Below are 21,393 nucleotides of genomic sequence, written 5' to 3'. Positions count from 1 at the left end.
ACCCCCGCCCACCCCCGGCCCCGGCAGCAGCCTCAGGGCTTCTGGGGGCTCGTGGCAGAGCTCCCCACACAGCATGGGGTAGTGGGGGGCATCAGGGATCGCCCCCCCCCCCGCCCCCACCAGGCAGCAGCTGGTGAGTGCAGGCTTTTTTTTTTAAAGAACCAGGAGCTGGGGTGTGTGGGGCAGCCATGCGGGGGCTGGGAGAGTGGGCAGGGGGCGGGGGGCTCATGGCAGAGGCCCCCACGAAGCATGGAGCAATAGGGACAGCAGGGTTTGCCCCCCCCCCAGCCCGACAGCAGCTGGTGAGTTGGGGCTTTTTTTTTCTTCCAAAGAACTGGGAGCTGGGAGAGCAGGCGGGGCAGCCATTCAGAGCGGGCGGGGGATGGGGTTGATTCAGAGGTTCGTCCCATTCAGCAGCAGCCGAATCTCTGAATCAGATTTGGACGAATCAATTTGGGACAGTGATTCGAATCACCGAGTTGAATCACAGTCCCCCGAATCGGCCGAACCCGCATCTGAAGCAAATACTAGCCGCTTTGCACAGGCCTATAAACTATGTCAGTACAGCAAGTGAAAATATTGCATTCAGCTAACTCCCCCCAGTTTAAAATCCAAATGTACAGAAATGCAGATGTATAACAGAGTTTGAAAAGTACAGCAGAGGTAGCAAGAGTCCTTTTTGAATGCAATGCAGTCAAAGTGTAGCTCACACTTCTGGAGCAATATTATGTTTAGAAAATCTGGTTTTCATTTAATTTATTTTTCCTGGGTAGCTTAATAGCATCAGCCAGTAGTAAGGACAGCAAGTAAGATTTCACCTGTACTGAATGCATGGTGTAAATCTCATTCAAAGTATGGAAATTGAACCTCTGCATGAAGATGACTTTTTCCTTCTTCGTGCACAGAGGTGCTTGTGGTCTGAGTGAGTGGATATAATGGATAGGAAGCTTGTGAAAACGAAGATAATAGAATCTTTGCAAATCAAATTGTTCAGCTGGTAATGCGTGTCTTGCAATCCAAAGGTACTGTAGTTCTCTTTTCCGGTAAGACTCAAGTCAGGAGATCAAATTATCTAATGTGCTTCCTTATTTGCTATGTCAAGGAATGATAAGGAAGTTGACATTGCTCTGAGAAGTTATTCTTCTTTCCAAACTAATTTCAAATACAGAAATACATGACAAATGCTGCCACTGCTTCTGGGCATTTGTTGTAAGTGGATCCTTGTTAGTAGGATGCCTCTGCACCTGTGAAATAATACTAGACCTAGCATCATATGGATAAAGACTAAGGACTGACTGGTTTTGCACAGTGCAGCATCTAAGAAAGCTGTATACTTTGTACTTCAGGGGGTGGCAAACTTTTAAGGCACTTGCAATCTGGCTGCTGGCATGAGCCACTGTTCCCCCTAGCAGGGGGAAGGGAGAGTGGAGTGGAGGGAAGGGAAGGCAGGAGGTAGGTGGCTGCCAATGTCATAGGGAGGATAGAGAAGGGGAGGGAAGGGAGAGAGGTTGCCTCTGGCAAACAGTACCTGCGATAGCGAAGGGGGAGGAGTTGAAGGGAAGGAGAGAATAAATAACACTTTCCATAGGGGAGAGGTGAGAGAGAGAGAGCAGGGGTGGTGGTGAAGGGCAGAGAAGGGAATGCACTGGGCTGAGCTGCATGCAGTGGATCTCATACTGCAGGTTGGATCTTTGCGGGCCAGTTCTGGCCTGTGGGCCATAGGTTGCTAGTGCATATATTCCTTTATTATTTGGGCTTGGGTAGTTCACAGATGAAACTGGAGCACAGCTAGGCCTGCCTGCATTTGTGCTCAGCTACAGGTGCCCTGGGTAACTAGCTTGGGATCATCTTCCCTAGCTATGCTCCATACAGTAGCATAAGGATGCCTGGAACCAGTGGCAGTGGCCTTACGTCACCCAGAGACTTCGTTGTGCCAGGGATTCCTCAGGCAACTAGCTCAGCCAACTTTGTAATCACTTTGCACAGATAGACTCACATAGACCCCCTTCATGGGTCCAGGACTTGGCTCATAGAAAATGCAACCATATGATTTTTGGGGGGATTTGTTTCTAATTTGGACACGTGTATTGAGAACTTGAGGAAGGAGAACAGTTTCATGCACTGCTGACAGCAGAGTTGGGAAGACAGGTTCTGTGGTAGGATCATGTTTTGGAAAGATGGCTAGGAGAGACTATGGCAAAGGAGGCTCCAATGCCCTTCTAGAGGGCATCTTTAAAGCCACCACATGTGCAGTGCCAGGCTGAAGATGAGTGATGTTCTGAACAGAGGGACTAAAAGGGATTTCTTGTGAAGAAAGGCCCCTTGTATTGAACAGGGAAATCACAGAATAGAGGCATTTCATTAGGGATATTTTTAAACACCTGGGAGAAGATTGCATATATGGTCACCTCAAGAAATTAAGGACCATCTCCCGTATGGTAAGTCCACTGTTTAGCAGTTCTCATGACTTATTAAATAAGACGGGCTGATGCATAGATAGGGCATAATTAAACTTAATTGTACTCTAAAAAAGGCAAAATAAACACAGTTGGTTTTCTATGCTCTAGGGGTCCAATCTGACAGACATCTGCACACAGCTCCTACTCCAAGGGACTTTGTTAAAAATCTCAGCTGGAAACATCCAAGAGAGAACATTTTTCCTGTTTGATAACCTCCTGGTCTACTGCAAGCGGAAATCCAGGTGAGCACATCCTTCCAGTCTTGTCATGTGTAGGCTTTCCAGTAATGGGAAAAAGCCACTCCTGAGCATCTACTCTAGTTCCCAGCAGCCTCTGGTCTTGAATTACAGGTTTATAATCTGTTCCTTTTGTCTGTTTCTACTCTTGTCCATTTAGTCTCGTGGACAGACAAATTGCTGTGCAGTCTTGTCCATGTGCCAAACAGTGACCGAGTCCCTCTGCCCTAAAAAATGTGCCGCTTTAAGACATGACTTGATACAGTGCAGGAAAACCACAGACTGAGGTGTGGCTCTTAGAGCTGGACAGCTTCCCAGAGCAGATGGGTCTCGAGGAGTGATGTGAAAAAGGACGTCTTGCCAACATTCATTGTGAGGTTGTTCCAAGAATATGAGGGCAGCATGACAGAAGACTTGAAGCCAGGTTTGGGCAATGACAATGAAAGGAAAAGTCCAGAGAAAGCACATGGCATAGGAGCAGAGAGGAGAAGATATAAAGAGATAGTCAGTGTTTGCAGTTTATCCTCAGTAACAGCGATGCATTATAGCCCTACTAGTATTAGCTGTTTTTATTTATTCATTCACTTCGTGCAAGGCTCTCCTTAAGCTCAAGGCACGTCTACTGCAGAATTAGCCTATAGTTTACTGTCTTCATTCACCTTTCCAGAGTCCATTTCTGTCTTTGCTGCTTAGCTCTCACTCTCCCCACTGCCTTCTTTTCCAAACGTGTCTTCATTCATTGGTTCCTGTGATCCCAACTCTGATATCGCCTCTCATTTCCTCTATGCCGCTCCCAGCTCTTGGCTCAGCCTGCTCTTTACAGTCCTCGGTGAAGGAGGCCTCCTATTCAGCATGGCGCTTCTAACTGGAGCGCTGAGAGACCGAAAGGTCTATCCCATGAGAAATTTGGATTATATCAGGAAATATTTTCAAAAATGTCCAAATGCTGCCATTTTTGTGAAATGCAAACTCTGAAAAATTCCCAGTGGGAAATAGGCAACCATTTTGTTTCTATAATGTCCAAATATTTTCTTTTGCTCATGCTGACATGTCAGAATATAGAATTATTGGATGCAAGTGTATATTAATATTATAATAAAATAGAAAAGTTTAAACGAAATCAAATGAAGCAGCAAAAGGGAACTTATTTTGAACCTTATCTAAGTGAAATCACTGACATCATTGAAACAAAGCAACAAAAGCCTTTCCATCACAACTTCTGTCAAAAATCAACGTGTGCAATGGAACATTTAGATTGCAGTGAAACTGGTTCTCTGATATACAGATATTCCAGTTAGAAACTTCCCAACCCACTCTACATCTGACCTTGCATGGCACAGTTCCAGCTTGTCTAAGAACTCCCGGTTTCCGGGTCTGTTTGCAGTTCAGGTTGATTCAGCCGCTCCCTTGTACATGCACTTTTCCCGGAATACTAAGTTTTAGGAAACAAAATGTTCCAGGGCCTTTTAAGCAAGTCTCTCTGTTTTTGCACATCAGACATTACTGAACTACTCTGTAGTTTGGCTTGGGATCGGAGGAGGCTGCTGTAACACTCCGAGTTCCCTAAAGGATCGATGTTGTTTATCTTTTTCTATTAAAGCTGCACGACCTGTCCAAATCTCCAAAATCTGATTTCCATTAAAAAGCCAAGTATTCTAAGAAGTCTGCTGAGTATTACTTAATACGAAAGATATATTTAGGGATGGGAGGGCTATTCTAAAATGTGGATGTTTCCCCTGTCTGGCTGCTATTTATAATTTGGTCCAGAGTGGAAATGGATGTCCACGTGCTTCTGATAGCAAGGCCATTTGGCCAGCCACATGACAAACGATTAAACTAATGGGATGCAGATGTTATGAAATTCAAAACAGTCTGTGGTGCCTACTTTGAAGTCTAATGATCTGATCCTGATTTCATTGTTAACTGATTTTCACTGGTCTGGTTATTCTGATTTTAAGGCAAGAACCTTGTTGGCAAGGCTCAAGCCATGAGCCCTCAATGAGCAGTAATGAGACAAAATGCTGCACTTTTCTGATTTGCCACTGTGGGCTTTCATTTCGGTGTAAATCAGAAGCAGACCCCTTGGAGACCCAAGGAGTGACACCAGTGTAAAGTGGGATCAGAATCAGGACCTACATTTTGACATGCAGGTTTGCTGTCTCATCTCTGCAGCAGCCAAGGAGAGTCTGCCAAATCGATGACATAGATTTTTGGGGCTGAGTATTGTTTTGTTACTTTAGAAGCAGGCTAGCCTCCTGTTTAAATTAAATCCTGATGTTAGAAACAACATGCTTCCTTCAGGGAAATAGGCTGAGCATCCAAAAGACTTCATTAAGGCTGCCAGGAGAGCTTCTCTTATGAATCTGCCCAGTCCTCTTTAGGAAATGATCTAATGGCCTGAAGATTTCAGGCCTGGTCGGTCTGATTGGATGTAGACATCCAGTCATCACCAACTTGTATTTATCACCCCCACTGGTCAGAAAATGGAAAGAACGTGTTCACGACAAATTTACAATTCCACCTTCCACCCCAGATTTTGTGCAGAAATTTCATTTCAAGAGACTTTTTCTGACCAGCTGATTTTAATTGCAGCTTTATTTATACCCTGTGGGCTCTTGGCAAGTGGCCACAGCAACCCCTTCACATTACAGAGTTTGGACACCAGCCATCTCAACAGTGATGATTTCACCGGTTGTGTTTTGGTTCAGATAGTGGGGTTGTTTTTAGATATCAGAGCCAATTAACGCTTAGCAGGTGCCAATTTGATTTTAAACTTCTAAATCAGTGGTTCTCAAACTTTTTATACTCAAGGCACCCCTCATTAGATTGATGGCACCTCTCTATAACTTTTGTAAATTGAGCATCAGCCTGTTTCAGAAACAAACTTCATTATTACGGTGCTTACTTATGTGCACAAGGTCTGGGCAGTGGGGGAAGGGAAATGGCTAGGCAGGGATTGAACCTGAACCTGAGTCTGAGCAATGGCTTATCTGCCCTGGCACCCTGGTTGAGAATCACTGTGCTAATATAAAGACCCAGGACATAAACCATAAAAAAGGCTTTAAAAAGATCTTTAAGAAGTCCTTTTAATGGAGTCACTCCTTTACATTTAATGATAAGGATATAAACTGTGATCCGCTATATGATGTTTTTCAAGAGTACAGCATGCAGAGACAAGTAAAATGCATGTAGAAGTCCATGTGACACCAGTCTTTTGTAGCTTTCCTTACAAATTTGGATTTCAGAATTAATGCACTTAAAAGTTTCCAAAGACTGAAAAAACAAATAGGGGGCCATACTTAACATTTTGCATTAAAACCACGTGAAATTGAAAGTTTCTTACCATAATCACCTTGAATTCAGATGCATCAGTGACGATCCATGCTGATGTTTTCAAGTGGTTCTAGTCTACAACAAGTAAACCTTAAATTCTCATGAAACCTTCCTACACTGATATTCCAGCATGGTTATTATTTGCTTGTTGTCCAATAGATTTCTTAAATTAGAGTTATTCCATAAAGAGTGACATTGGAATGATATGGATATTTTGGTTCACGTGACATTTTTATACTCATAACATATTGCTTCTAATATTCATCAAATTTAAAGCAAGAAAATGTATTATCTGCTACACACACAGGCATAGTAACAGTATACGTGCAACCATGAGTTGAATTCATTGAATTTCATTTAATAATTTTTTATTGCTTTTTTGTGCTTATTAGTCATCACTCTCGTAGCTAATAAACTCAATTACAGACATGATTACCACAAATTATTTTAAAGATTTATTTTAAAAACCAAGGACACACAGAAAATCCAGTCTTTCCCTGGTGGCAGGAAAGTAGATCATGAAGAGAGAGGTTAATTGCATGTCTGATTCCTAATTGCAGAGTTGCTGGGAAAAAGGCTTCTAAACGGACCAAGTCAATCAATGGATCCCTCTATATCTTCAGGGGCCGAATAAACACAGAAGTCATGGAGGTGGAAAATGTGGAAGATGGGACAGGTAAGACATCAATTATCTTCCTTTAAGGACACGGCATAGCCAGGTCTTCTCTTGCTATCAACATATGAAGTATTACATCCAGTTACAGTCCAGGCCCTTCCTTGGGATATTTGATGAGGCCTTGGATGAATAACCCAATATAGTCTCTCTCCTTGTCAACAGTTGGCCTGTATCTTAAGCCACTCACAAAAGATATAAATTAAATATGGTTGTGATGTGTATGTTACTGTCCTAGTGATCTGGCATAGGTTGAATTGGATTTCAGTTCAAATCCTTGGCTATCACAGCAGCTCTCTATTATTATTGCACTTAGTCCTGGACTGATATTATGTCCAAAAAGGTTGCAGGCTGGCAAAGATGACATTGAAAATGACCTTACAGCCTTCCAGGTTGAACTGGAGGATCCAGTGGATTCTGAGGAAGCTGAGACTAGGGAAACTTGGCAGTCAGACTGTCTTTTACTCATGATACTTTGAGGCAAAATACTTTATTTAAAACATAGCTTGAAAGCTTTTGCATGATGAAATGCAGCTATAACATGTTTCTTCTTGACATGCTTTTGAGATTCTGGAGCAAATGGATATGGAGACTGAAAGGGATCTCCACTAGGCATATTAGGTCAAGGTTACTAGTGACAAGACTGCTGCTGCCCAACCTAGTTTACTTTTTCTAGGGATTTAGTCTATAGACCTGGATAATGTCCCACTTCACTGTCCTTGGCAGGACTTTGGACAAAGCAGTCATTATATGTAGGATATAAATAGGTCAGTGCATCTTTCAGTGGGCTTCAAGCCATCAAGACACTCCCTATGGATTTCCCCTGTTGACATCACTCTTGGAGAAGATTTGCTTGAGCTCTTCTAAATGTGGGATGGCTGCTCAAACCCGGAACTCCCATTGCTGTCAGTGGGATTTGCACCTCTGTAGCGGTCATAGTTTCAGATAGTGTGTACAGGGGACAAAGTTGTCAAACTTGACACCCTAAAAATAGGCACTAACACGAACATCTGGACTGTTAGAGGTACTAAACATTGCTCACAGGGATTGGAGATGCTGAGAACTGGTCATGCTCAGCACTCCCTGAATAGCTGATGTTTACATATTGACATTTCAGCCAAGATGTCCAAGGCTAATTTATTTTCATTAAAGGGCCAGGCCTTCCGTTCACTCTGGGCTGTTTTTTGTGTTTCTGCAGCAGATTACCACAGCAACGGGTACACAGTGACAAATGGCTGGAAGATACACAACACAGCCAAAAACAAATGGTTTGTCTGTATGGCCAAGACAGCAGAAGACAAACAGAAATGGCTGGATGCTATAATCAAGGAAAGGGAACAGAGAGAGAGTAAGTGGCCAACATATCTTCTAGTTGTTCTGAATGAGTTGTGCAAGAGAGTCACTGTGCGTGCATATATGCGTGTGTGTTTGTGAGAGCGTCTTTTATTGTCAGAGTTTTCCTCCATGTGATAATGGGTTTGCACTGGCCAGTGTTAATGACAAAAGATTCAAGTGGGGAGGTAGCTGCTTCTGAATTTAGTCCTGGACAGTTTGATGCTGATGCATCATCCTAGTTACAGGAATCAAATGGTCCGTTTCTGCCACACGTTGAAGAACATTGAAAAAAATAGACTCAGACTGAAAGAGTTTTCTTTGCAAAGGGAGCCTGTAAGGGGGAAAAACATCTGGTGAATGTACAGCCTTTGTCCAGGCAGTGACGCAAACCCATCCTGACATGAGGAAACCTATTTTTTATGTAATAAATAAAAGAGTTCAAGGAGGATACCTTTGGGAATATTTATGTTACTCAGACAAAAATGACAGTGACAAAACTATGCAAAAGCGTGGGTTATTTTATGCTTTCCGTTAGAGCTAAACATAAAAGGCTGGTCTTTGAAATTGTGCTATTAGATGAAGCTGAGGTGTCCTGAGTCTGAACTTAAAACAAGAAGCCAGGAGTTCCTGATCAATAAGCTTCAGACACTGATTCCTTCTGCAGCCTCAGAAAAATTGTTTTAATACTCAGATGGTTTCCCAGTCTTTTGACGGGCATGGGCAGAAGTGGTGTTGGTTAATTTTGGTAAAGCACTTTGGAGAGTCTGACCTGCTATTTAGAAGTAGCTTCCCATTTTGCAGGCATACCTGTGTGGGTGGAAGTAACTGTCGGTGTGTGGCCTCATTTATAGATCTAACTACGTGAGTGGACTGGCACTGATCGAGCCCAGACCTTATGAAGTGTTAAGGGATCTTGACTGGGATTGTTATAGGAAGAAGGGAGTTACACATGCAGATTCCACTGAAATTTAATGGGAGCAGGATGCTAATCCTTTTAGGGTGCTTTTAAAATCCAAGTTTCAGTTTTTATAATAAAAGACTTTGTAGCTGGTGTGAGACCTTTGGTGGCCCCTGGCATAGACTAAGGCAGGGGTTGGCAACATTTTTGGGCCGAGTGCCAAAAAACCCTACAACTGTGATTTGGTGTGCCAGTGGCGGATGGCAAGGGAACCGTGAGGAGCCTGATCCTTGTTGTGGCAACACAGCCTTGGCCCCTTTCCCTGCTATGGTCCCTGAGGCACACACGCAGCTGCTACCAGCAACGAGCCAGGCCAGGGCTCCAGACCCTGGTGCAGTTGCTTGCAGTCTTGTGGCTGCCCTCTGCAAGCAGCCCAGGCTCTGGGCAGGCTCCTGCCACCCACCACAGAGCCCGGGCTGCTCTCAGCAGGGCTTGCAGCCTCCCTGCTGCCTGCTGCAGAGAGCTCAGGCTCTGGGTAGGTTCCTGCTGCTTGCTACAGAGCCTGAGCTGCTTGCAACAGGGCTTGAAGCCTCCCCACCCATTGCTGTGAGCAGCCTGGACTCTGGCTGTGTGGCAGGGACCTGCCCAAAGCTGGGGCCGGCTGTGGCATGCCAAGCAAAATGGCTCCACATACCATGCTGCTCATGTGTGCCGGGGGTTACCTACCCATGGACTAAAGCATGGGTCCTTCCATCCTCCCATACACACACATTGGAAGACTTGCATTAACTGAACTTAATTGACCCTCAAAGCTCTGCCTATTTTCCTGGTTGCACGCTTCTAAAACCAATATAGTAGACATTATAGTACTTGAAATGCAGGAATCATTTACAATGTACCTTGTCATATATGAATCTCAAGGTACCTTCTTATGATAGCAAAGAACCAGCTTCAGAATACAGGCCAGCCATGACATAAATTAAAGAGAACTCTAAACCTAAGGCTTGAAATCATTAAGGGATGGAATACCCCTGAAGGCAAGTGATAGGGAGCATTTTAATTTTTCAAAGACTGTGTTGTAACGATTAGGGGTGACAGGTCTCTTATTCATTGATCAGTTTTGCATCATAGTTTACTAGAAGGATCCCTTTGTGCTATTTTATGCGTCTTATTTCATAAAATGATGTTCCTGTCTCAAGAGCTAACCTCTGAGCACTAAACTATATTGCTGTAAAGATCAAAAAAATCTTCGTTTCATAAAAAGCTCTTGTTTTATGGGCCCCTGGGCACTAAGGAAATTTCACAAAGCATCTTGTAAAAAAAAAACAGCAGAGGAAGAAGAAGATTCACGTTTAAACAAGAAGTTAGTCAGGAGAGCAGTGATCCATCCAGCGGAGAGGTCACAGACTGAGCAGAACCACAGGGATGGTTAAAAATTAGAGCATCCTAATGATAAGGGCTGTTTTCTGGTGTGTCTGAGATGTCTGCTGATCTGAGTTGTTTTTAAACACACACATGCATACACACATCATAATATAATATATTATGTAGTTTTATAGCCCCAAAAGAGATGGTCATAAATATGAGAGATCTCCATTAGAGAAAGCATTGAATATGCATATTTTAACTGTTTATATCTCCCTCAAGAACTGCTGATGATCCATTGAACATTTTTTAGAGACTGACTTCAGTTCTGTGTCCTTGATTTCTATTTGTCTCTCATGACAGGGGTGAGAATATTTGCGTGTTAAGAACCTAAAAATGTCCATTGTTTGTGGGGATGGATGAACCTTCAAAGCATCCATTTTGTTTGGATGAGCACCCAACAGGACTGCTTGTTCTCCAGTGAGAGGGTTGTTTTGGAGACTAGATACCTGGGTGGAAGAGCAGGAACTTGGGAGTCAAAAAGATATCTATTTTTTTCTGGGCTTTGTCATAAACTGATTTCTTAAATGAGCTGTGTGCTGCCTAGGTCAGTATGTTCAAAAGCAACCAGTTATTTTCATAGATTTCATAGACATTTGGGCTGGAAGGGACCCCAGAGGATCATCGAGTCCAGCCCCCAGCCCCAGGGGCAGGAAGTCAGCAGGGACCATAAGATCCCAGCAAGATAAGCATCCAAATGTGTCTTGAAGGCGTTCAAAGCGGGTGCTTGAACCACCTCTGGCAGCAATCTATTCTAAACCTTGGGGACTTGGACAGTAAAGAAGTTCTTCCTTATGTCTAGCCTGTCTATCGGTCACGGCGGAGTTTGTGACCATTCGACCTTGTCATCCCTTGGGGCGCTCTAGTGAACAGACGTTCCCCCAGATAATGAGCACCCCTGGTAAACTTATAGGTGGCCACCAGATCACCATTGAGCCTGCGCTTTTCCAGGCTGAAGAGTCCCATGGCTCTCAGCCTCTCATCATGAGGTCTGTTTTCCTGACTTCTGATCATGTGCGTGGCTCTCCTCTGCACTCTCAAGCTTCTCCACATCCTTTTTGAATTGTGTGGCCCAAAACTGGACGTAGTACTCCAGCTGCGGCCTCACCGAGGCCGAGTACAAGGGGAGAATGACATCCTGGGCTTTGCTTGAGAAGCATCTATGGATGCAAGCTAGTGTTTTGCTTGCTTTACTAGCTGCAGCATCACATTGAAGGCTCATGTTCATCTTGTGGTCAATGATGACCCCCAAGTCCCTTTCGTCTGTAGTGCTAACCAGCGTAGCACTGCTGAGACTATAAGCATGCTGCAGGTTTTTCCTCCCAAGGTGGAGAACCTTGCATTTTTCGGTGTTGAACACCCATCAGGTTCTCATCTGCCCTTTTCATGAGCCCGTCAAGATCTGCCTGGATCACCCTCCTGTCCTCAGGTGTGGATGCTTTACCCCAGAGTTTTGAGCATCTCTGTTTTGCAGCTAGCTGCTTGAGATGTCTTGGGCCTGATTATTAGAAGTACAAAGCACTAAACAGCTCCAGGTTCTCTCAGCACCCCTAGAAATCAGGCCTGAGGTATATTAAGCTGGGCACCACGAAATGGATGTGTCTGAAATTGTTGGTCACTTTTTGCAAGTTATGATCTCACCCACTCTAGGTGCCTGTGTAAAACAAGGGAAATAGTACCTTCCTATTGCTATTGAATCCTCAGGTAGACACTGATGATAAATATCAGCTCCTGTTATTACGCCTCCCAAATACAGGATGATATAAGGCTGGCGCAAATAACTCTGAAGAAACCAAAAGTAAACATCCATAAAAACAAAAATCAAAGGGAGATACAAGAAAACTTTGGTCAGAGAAGCAAAAGCTTTTCATGCAATGCTGGCCACTCTTGAGATTTTTTTCTGCTGTTTTTTGTCATGTTGGTTTATGGTGTGGTACCTGATGACAGGAAACCCAGATAAGCACAGCTATTAGGGTAGGCATTCCAGACCTTATTGGAAAGCTTCATTGGAATTAAAGAACTTGAAAGGTCACTGAGCTATCAGTGTTTGGATTAAAGGGTTGGTGAACTTCCCAATCCTGTAGGATGAGAGGGGTAGAATGTGCATTCCAGCCTGCTGTTGACATCAGAGCGCAGGGAATTCAGTGATGTAAGGCCAGAGTGAAACTTGTGTACTATTACACAGGCTGCTTTCTATCACAAGTTCACGTTGCAAATTAACCTTGGCTACATATGTCAGCATGCATAGTTGAATCAGGTCATGCGATGGTGAGGGAGGTGGCAAAGAGCCAGCAGGCTTGCAGTGCCAAAACCTTTAACCAGATATTGCATACATGAAACAAATGCTGTGCAAGATGAAATGTTGCATAAGACTCATTTCTTAAGCACATGCACTAAACCTGTGTAATAAACAGGAATCTGGGTTTTCCATTTTCTATGGAAAAACGGAGAAAAACATGGATTTCCCCCTTTACTCAAGGAAAACAAGGATTTTTCGTTTTAATGGAGAAACCTGTGGATTTTGCGACCTTTCAAAGAGCTCTCTGCAGCCTGGCAGAGTTCCAGCTTGCACAGGGCTGGGGGGCACCGGGAGGAGGGCAGTCTGGCAGGGGGCGCCATGTGCATGTATATGCACAGCCTGGAGACCAGCTCCCACAGGTAAGTCGGGGGGGTGGGGGGCGGAATTGAGGCCCCCATAGTGAGGGAGGGAGGGAGTTGGGCAAGGCTGGGGATGCTGCCCAGCAGGGCAGTGCGTGGGGCTTGGGGCCTGGGGTGGAATGCACAGCTGCAGGGCCCTGGCAAGGAGCGGGACAGGGCTGCAGGCACCTCGTCTGAGGGGGCGGGCTGGTTCCCAGCCATTCCATGCACTCCCCAGGGGGGAAGGGGGACCCGTGCCCCCAGACCTGTGCATGGGGTGGGGTTGGGTGTGGGCTGCCCACTGTGGGCCTGTGCCACTGCCCAAAACCCCATGCTGCCGCCCTTGCTGCTGCCACATGGGCAGGAAATGCCTTGGTACGGCAACATGGAGCTTGCAGTAGCAACAGGTGTCCTCACCCAGCCCCACTGTGCCCTGCAATGCCAGCTCACACCCATTGAGCTGAGGAGGTCCCAGGGGAGGGGCAGTAGGGTGGGGAGCCCAAGCCCTCATTCGGCAGCCTGCCTCACCCCTGCCCTGTGCACAGATTTGCGGGGCGTGGGTCCCTCCTGCTTCCCCGGGAGTGTGCGCAACAGCGGGGAGCCATCCCTCTCCCCCACCCGAGACTGAAGCAGGCAGCAGGGTAGGTAGCCAGGCTCTGTGCTCTGCTCCACTGCAGCAGCCACTGCCTCTGCCTGCAGGGGTCATGGGGCTGTGGACCCAGCTCCCTGGCCCCATAGCCCTGGCAGCTGGGGGCCCTCTCTGACAGGGCTGGGGTGTGCAGGGGGCTGTGGATGAGAGATGAGGGACACCAGCAGAGCTGGGGGGCTGTAGTGGGGGAGTGAGGAGCACCACAAGGGGGGGGGGCCGTAGCAGGGGGCTGTGGAGCACCAGAAGGGCTGGAGGGGCTGTGGCTTGGGAGTGAGGGGCCTGGACCTGCGTTCTGTGAGTGATGGGGGCAGGGGGAGCTCTGATTTTCCATGATAAAAAACCCAAAATCAAATACCAAAATTTAGAGGTGCACCTGTACCAATATCAGATCAGCACCAATATAAAGAAAATTGATTATATCAGAAATCGGCCTAATGTGGCTGATAATTTGGCTGATAAATGCCCGTGCATGTGCATAGCCCGGCAGCGTGGAGATCTGCGTGCACCTGGTAAGTCTGTTCTGGTGAAAGTGGAGGGGGAGGGAAGGGGCATGGGGGTGGCAGATCAATGCCTTCCGCAGTGATGGACGGAGTGGGGCTGGGGTAGGCTCTACACAGCTGGGGTGGGGCAGGAGCAGGAAGGAGCCATGGCTCATCTGGGGGGCACGGAGAGGGTGGCTTCTGCTGCTGCGCATCTGCTGCTCGTCTGGGAGGGCACAGAGTGTGTGTGGGGGGGTGTCCTCGGATCTGCATGGGGCAGGCTGCAGCTGCAGGCTGGAGCTGAGGACCACACTGCGCTGTGCTTGGGGCGGGTGGCACTGGAAGGAGGCTATGGGGGGGCTACGGCCAAATTTGGGGTGGCTGCAGCCCACCCCATAGCTACCCTCCCAGCACCACCCCCACTCACCCCAGGTGCAGCGCTGCAGCTTGCCTGGCCCGTTCAGCACAGATCCAGGGGCACCCCCCCACCCCCGGTGCCCGAGTCTTGCAAGCAGCAGCAGGAGTCACCCCCTCCCGCCCCCCGGATGAGCTGCGGCTCTGTCCTGTGCCTGCTCCTCCCCAGCTGGGCAACACCTACCCCAGCCCCACTCCCTCTCTCACCATGGGGCAGGGGGGGGGGCGTTGATCTGCAACCCCATGCACCTTCCCTCCCTCCTCCCCTGTCACCACAATAGACTTACCAACTGCATGCAGCTGTATTGGAAATCGGATTGGTGTCAGCCAATATGCCTCCTTAAAAATTGCCTATCGGTATCGGCCCCCCAAATTTCTATCGGTGCACCCCTACTAAAATGTATCTTTCTATCTATCACAGATTTGGGGGGGGAGGGGGGGCGTTATCTGATAATTTGTGATTTTGTGATCAGGTAATTTGCAATTTTTTATCAAGGAAAACCGGGATCCCTGGGAATAAACACATTAAACACTGTCCAAAAACTGTGAGGCAGCTTTTTTAGTATTTGATGGCCCTGAAGGCTGTGCATTCTTTTCAGCTGTACTTCTTCAGACATACCATAAGTTTAGATCTGTGGTTCTCAACTCCTTTAGATTCAAGGCACCCCTCCTTACACTCAGTGTACCACTTGGAAAATGCCAGCTCTCAGTTTTCACTAATTTTTTGACCGCAGATAAAGAATGGGGTTATTCTTCTATTGCAGAGAACTCAGAAAGTTCACATCATAATATTTTAACACTATGAATTCCTACTGAGAATCTCTGAGTTTATTTTATTAATCCTGTTTGCATACCTTACATTGCTAACATTGTGGCACCCTGCAGCACCCTTGAAAGGATCTAGATACAAAAGGCAAACTGTTCATCCATTGGAAATTGCTAAAAATATTCTCTACCTAGGCTTTTAGTCTATCATTTTAATCTATAAATATATCCATTACTCATAAAAGGTGCTAGAATAATATAACTAGAAAGCAAAATCTTGTTCTTTTCTAGAAAAGGTTCCTGCACAGTTGACAAGTATGCAACCGTTCTTACCCAGGGCCCTTAACCCTCATCTCTGAGGACAGGAACTTACGGCATTTTCCATGGCCCATTCAAAAATTGAATGAAGAGTGCCAGGGAATTGGCCTTCATGATGGTGGTTTGGGGGATATTCATACATATTCCTTAGGAGCTGGAATGAGAAAAACAACTCTTTTAAACCCATTGCAACTTTCAGTCACATTTAATTTGGGCCACATTGAAACTGATAACTGGGAGGTTAAAATCTCCCATGACCCTTTCTTGAGCAAAATAAAAATGTCCATGTGGACACACATGATATAGTTACCCAAGTGTGCCTGTTAGCATAGTGTCATTTGTAAATGGTGTATTAATGGGATAGGCTGAGGAATTAACACTCAACACAGCCATCACATTCTGAAAAGATTTCTGCCACGTCAGACAAAGCTTATGAAGGCAATTTCAGTGTCTAAGGTGACATCATAACAAATGAATTTTGAAATGATAAGTATCTTATTTGTAGCTTGCCCAAAGTTTTGCATGTGTCTGATACCACTGTGCTCTGTCATAGAGCCACAAACGTGGGGCTTGTTGGTGATCTCCATGGGAAACATGAGAAAAGGCTGCAAGCTCTTCTGTACACCACCAGTGAGAGTTGCATATAATGAGATCAGGAAAGGACCCATATTAGCCATGATCATGAAAGTAGCCTACGCAGTAAACTCCTAACTTTTCATGTGGCTGCCACTTTGCATCTGGATGGGTTCAGCTCTCTTGGCACTGAGTTTGTTGAGGGAACTCCTCCTTTGTATTCCAGGTCTGAAACTGGGAATGGAGAGGGATGCATACGTCATGATTGCAGAGAAAGGAGAGAAGCTGTATCACAAGATGATGAGCAAGAAAGTGAACCTTATCAAAGACAGGAGGAGAAAATTAAGCACTGTTCCCAAGTGCTTTCTTGGCAAGTAAGTGGTGGTTGGATTGAAAAGATCCTTTCGTACCAATTAACAGAAGGGCCTGTGAGTTTTCAGTAGATGGTATTGCGAGGACAGATCAAATGTACTTTGATGGGACTTAATTGGAAAGGTCATAACCCCCATTACAATTACAATTTATTAAAATTCATTATTAATTCCTATTTATTGCCCTGCTGGGCTGTACAATGGCTGCTCGTTCAATTGTGGAATAATTCAGAACAGGTATTTCAGATACATGGCAGGAATAAGGAATGGTATTTAAACTTACAAATGCTTAATGCCTTGATAGCCCACCTGTTTCCCCTTTTATTCAGAAGAGGATGCTTAATGGATGATATATGAACTCAGTAGTGTTGTTCCAGTGGAAGAGAGAGGCAATCTAAGACAGAGACTTCAACGGAGACAGTCTAAAGTGAACAAGAGCCCTCAAGACTTCGATACAAGTATATGATAAAAAGGACTTTTCTGCATGAGAAAATGTTTCTTATATTTAGGCTAGACATTAGGAAATGATTAACAGGGACAGAGATTAAGCCTTGAAAGAGAAACTCTGGGGAAGGGGCCAGAGTGCCAGGATGGGGTTATTTGAGAATAGATTAGGTAAAACACCGGTGGGACTATTTTAGGGAAATCATAGTATCATAGTATTTAGGGTCGGAAGGGACCTAAACAGATCATCAGGTCTGACCCCCTGCCCCGGGCAGGAACGGGTGCCGGGATCATGCCACACACAGCTCATGGAGAGTCACAAAGAAATGTCATACACAGCTCATGGAGAGGCAGGCTGGGTGACCTGAGGAGACTTTTCTGCTTCAGCTACGATTAAAATGGTCAGCCGGGAAAAAACAATTCTGAGGGATAGATTATCCAGTCACTTCCCCTCCCTCCTGCCCACAGTCGTTAGACCCAGGCAGTTTGCATGCATCTGGCCTCGAGTGTTCTTGGAGTGGAAGTGATGCAGTATCTTCATGCCTGACAGAAGGCAGTCTTTAAGGACAGGCTGGTATTCCTGGTATGGCAAGAGATCTTGGATCCTGTGATGATTTTATTTTATTTTATTTTTTGTGGGTTCACATGGAAAGCTTTGGGCTCTGGCTATGAGCCAGGTCATAGTATTTTCCAATTTATGCACAACAGAAAACAGTCAGATGAAAAGAGTGGGATGAATTTGTCTTTAGCTGATGCCCCCATATTTTGCTTAGTTCCCAAAGTCACAGGTAGAGCTTTCTTGTTATTCCCTTCCTTTTTAAAGATATTTCTTTTGGTCCTTAAGTGTTCCATGTCTCCTTTTGCTCATTACCCTCAATCCTGCCTGGCAACAACCCCAGTTTGACTGGTCTTGAGAACATAGAGCATACCGATGCCACAGGCCTTACCTAGCTATACAAGGGATGCATTGCATTTCAGTCCTCACCTTCTGTAAACTTGCTTTTCCATTGTGGACTTTTTCTGAATGATTCATTTTATTTATGACCTGCACACACTCTCTGGTGGTTCCCGCCTAGGTTCTCAAAAGAAGAAGCCCCCAATCATATTGAAATGTGCCTACAGGTTTGGGTTTTTTGTGGCACATATGAGTGTCGGCCAAGATGATGCAGCCAGAAGATGCTAATGTTGGTGCATCTGTCTACCCAGCTGAGACCTGGACAACATACAAGGGTAGACATACCAACAAGGGTAGAGATACCTCAAGTCACTGGAGAAGTACCATCAGTGCTGCCTGCAGAAGATCCTTTGAATCCGGAGGGTAGACAGATGCACCAACACTAGCATCCTCTTGCAAGCAAACACCACAAGCATTGAGGTGATGATCATCCAACATCAACTTTGCTGGGCCAGCCATGTCATCTGGATGTCTGACTCTAGACTCCTGAAGCAAGTTTTATTCTCCCAGCTCAGTCAAGGCGTATGCTCAAGAGCAGCGGTCTCCAACCTTTTAAGTAGGAGATCACCTTTGGCATTTAAAAGCAACCCAAGATCTACTGTGCACCACTGCCAGCCTCCCCCCTCCCCCACACCTAGCAGGTAAGTCTGTGGGGAGGGAAGTGGGGGTGCAGATTGAGGCAGAGGGACAAAAATATTTGGGGGCGCACTTCCCCAGCAGGTAGGTCCCATCTGACTCAACTTACCCCTGCTCCTGCCTCTGCAGCACTGTCCCTCACTGCAGAGGCCTCAGTCTAGCCCCGCCTCTTCCCTCCCCCACGGACTGACCCACTGGGCCGGGGTGTGCACACGGGCATTCAGCCCCCTACTCCAGCCTCGGATCGATGCCAAGAAGCTCCAAGTTCTACTGGTGGATCGAGATCCACTGGTTGGTGACCACTGCTCAAGAGGAAGGCAGAGAAAATGCTTCAAGCACGTCCTTATGGTCACAATATTGATATCAGCTCATGAGAGACTATTGCCCAGGACTGCCCCAAATGAAGGAAGAGTCTGTTGCAAGGATATCAGTACTTTGAAACCTTATGACTCTGCTTTTGCATATGTAAAATTGCTTGCACATTTCAATGTACTTGTGTAAGCAAAAGTAAAAGCTTAGGGTTGGAAATCTAACCCCTGATGTGTTAAGGACAGAGTATGTGAAGTAACTCCTGGAGGTGAGGCAAACACTCTGAACAACTTGGGAAACCTGTGGGACACTCACTTTTCTTTTTCACTTCTGTCAGCCAGTAGAAGTGAAGAAGGGTAGTATATCTCGTTTCTTTGAGCCAGTTGGTACTACTCCTTGTCAGTCAGTCACTAGGAAAGGCAGTGAGGAGCTGAGATACAGATGCATGAGACTGAATTAGATGCTCAAAGAGTTTTCCTTAAAAATATTTTAGGTCACATTTAATGCACAGTTCAGTAGCTGGTTTAAGTCACATCCAGAGTCATTAGAGATGTGTACAGAAATCAAGTACCGGTAATTTTGTGTGCATGCGGTCACTCAGTTGTCTGCTGGCCCCTTTCACATGCAATTGCCTAATGTCCATAAACATTTCAGTAAGATAATCTATGTGAATGCTTTTCCCCAACAAATGGGTCAAGTTAAAATTCCATCATCCTGTAAAGTCCTTGATGATCCTGCAGGGCTCTAACTGCCTTCAAGCAGATGCTTTTTTGGCAACAGTCCAGCATCTGTGTAACAAGAGTTGGAATATTTCTGGATCATACACTTCTCAGAGTTTATTAAGCTGGGAGAGCGAACACTTACTAGTTTTACTTCTGACCCAAATGCCATAGAAATGTCAAAGTAGTACTTTAAAAAAACAGCTTGTACTTTTAAGCGTTTCAGGTAGTTGGGTGAAGGTTTCAATTTTTTTTTGCCATCAGCACTTTGGGTTTTGTATTTAATGAAAACAGTGTTGTGTTGAGCAATCCCAGCAAAGTCCAAGGATGCAATTCCTAATGAAAGAAGCAGTAACTGTAAGAGTGATAGCATCCTACTCAGATCTGTGTGCAAATTGTCAGCTGGTGTAAATTGTCATGGCTTCCCTGAAATCAGTGGACAATTTATGCGAATGGTACTCTGGTGTCTCTTGTCTAATCATGATTGTACTCCTTGGTGTGTAGGTCTTGAATAGGGCGTACTTCAGACAATTGTGTAACACGTCCTGTTCTGTATAATGGGTGTGGAACATCTGATTCCCACTTCATCCCTCTGGCTAGTTTATTTCCTTATCCAGTCTGGCTTCTCAAAGCGATTCAGAATCACTGGGACATCATGTGTCTTCCCCTTCTCAAATGCAGCATCTTACTCATCACTGCATTACTCTGGTGAAAGGAGCTCTTCAAACTTGGTTTCCATTAGATTACACTGGGGTATTGAATCAGTCTGACTGCTTTTTGTTTGCCATTACAGTTATATGGTAGACACTTAAGAAGTTGGAGCTTTCTGTTGTACTCAGAGGAAAACACAAACATTACCTAGGTTGGGAGGAGGCAGCTGCTGATAAACCCAGAAATACTGAAAATGTCACTCTCAAAGCCCATAGTTGTAGACACGGTTGCTGGTTTTGATAAGCAACAACCATACACAAATTGGCAGGTGCCCAACTGGTTTATTGAGCTCAGATCTCCCATATGTTGCTTTGCTTTCAAATATTTCTTTTGTTCTTTTCTATGAACTTAACACATTTCTAGTGTAATCCCCAATTAAACTGACAGGACACTGGCAGTGTCCCATTCATCAGGCTGGCAATGTTTATTTGTTCTACATGTATTGTCTTTCTAGTTGTGCCAACGTACTACATATCTAGCCATGTTCACTGTCTTTTCTCTATCCCTGTTTGCAGCTCTGCATGCTCCAGCATTCCCTTTACTATAAACTTTTAGTAGGGCACAAGGGATTGACAATCATTTATTTATAAACCAGGCACCAGATTTAATATAGTGACACTAAATTAACCCGTCAGCGGGACTTTTAACTGTGCTTTGCCAGAACTCTGAGGGACTATGCTTTCATTTGCTTGGTGTAATGCCATTTAAGTCCATATTTTACACCATCAAATACATATCTGTTATATCCAACCTTTCCTTACATGAATCTGCTACTTATAGGGCACATCTACACATCACCATCAACATTTTTTTGGCCAGAGTGCCGAAAACCCCCACAATGCCTACCTTGGAAGGTGCCAGAGTGCTGGCATGCCAGAAAAACAAAATGAGGGCAGGGGTACATGGCAGGATGCCCTGTTTGTACCCCTTGCTTCCTTACCCTGCCCCCCAAGCCCTGCTGCCCCTTGCCCCCCAGCCCTGCTGCCCTGTGCCCCCCGCCCTGCTGCCCCTTGCCCCCCACCCAAAGCCCCTGCCCCCAGCCCGGGCTCTGTGG

The 21,393-nt window shown here is 45.5% G+C and overlaps 1 protein-coding gene across 1 annotated transcript in view; it reads left to right on the top strand.

Annotated features, from left to right (window-relative positions):
• Nucleotides 1–21,393, top strand: part of PREX1 (phosphatidylinositol-3,4,5-trisphosphate dependent Rac exchange factor 1) — a 228,263-nt gene that overhangs the window by 132,433 nt on the left and 74,437 nt on the right. The window contains 4 exon segments of the mRNA XM_025192001.1: nt 2,568–2,701; nt 6,589–6,704; nt 7,900–8,049; nt 16,421–16,568. Coding sequence (XP_025047786.1) covers nt 2,568–2,701; nt 6,589–6,704; nt 7,900–8,049; nt 16,421–16,568 — 548 coding nt within the window.

This window comes from Alligator sinensis, unplaced genomic scaffold, assembly GCF_000455745.1.
Source record: "Alligator sinensis unplaced genomic scaffold, ASM45574v1 scaffold76_1, whole genome shotgun sequence".
Lineage (NCBI taxonomy): Eukaryota > Metazoa > Chordata > Crocodylia > Alligatoridae > Alligator > Alligator sinensis.
The sequence above is the reverse complement of the archived record's forward strand: the minus strand, read 5'-3'. Positions and strand labels throughout refer to the sequence as shown.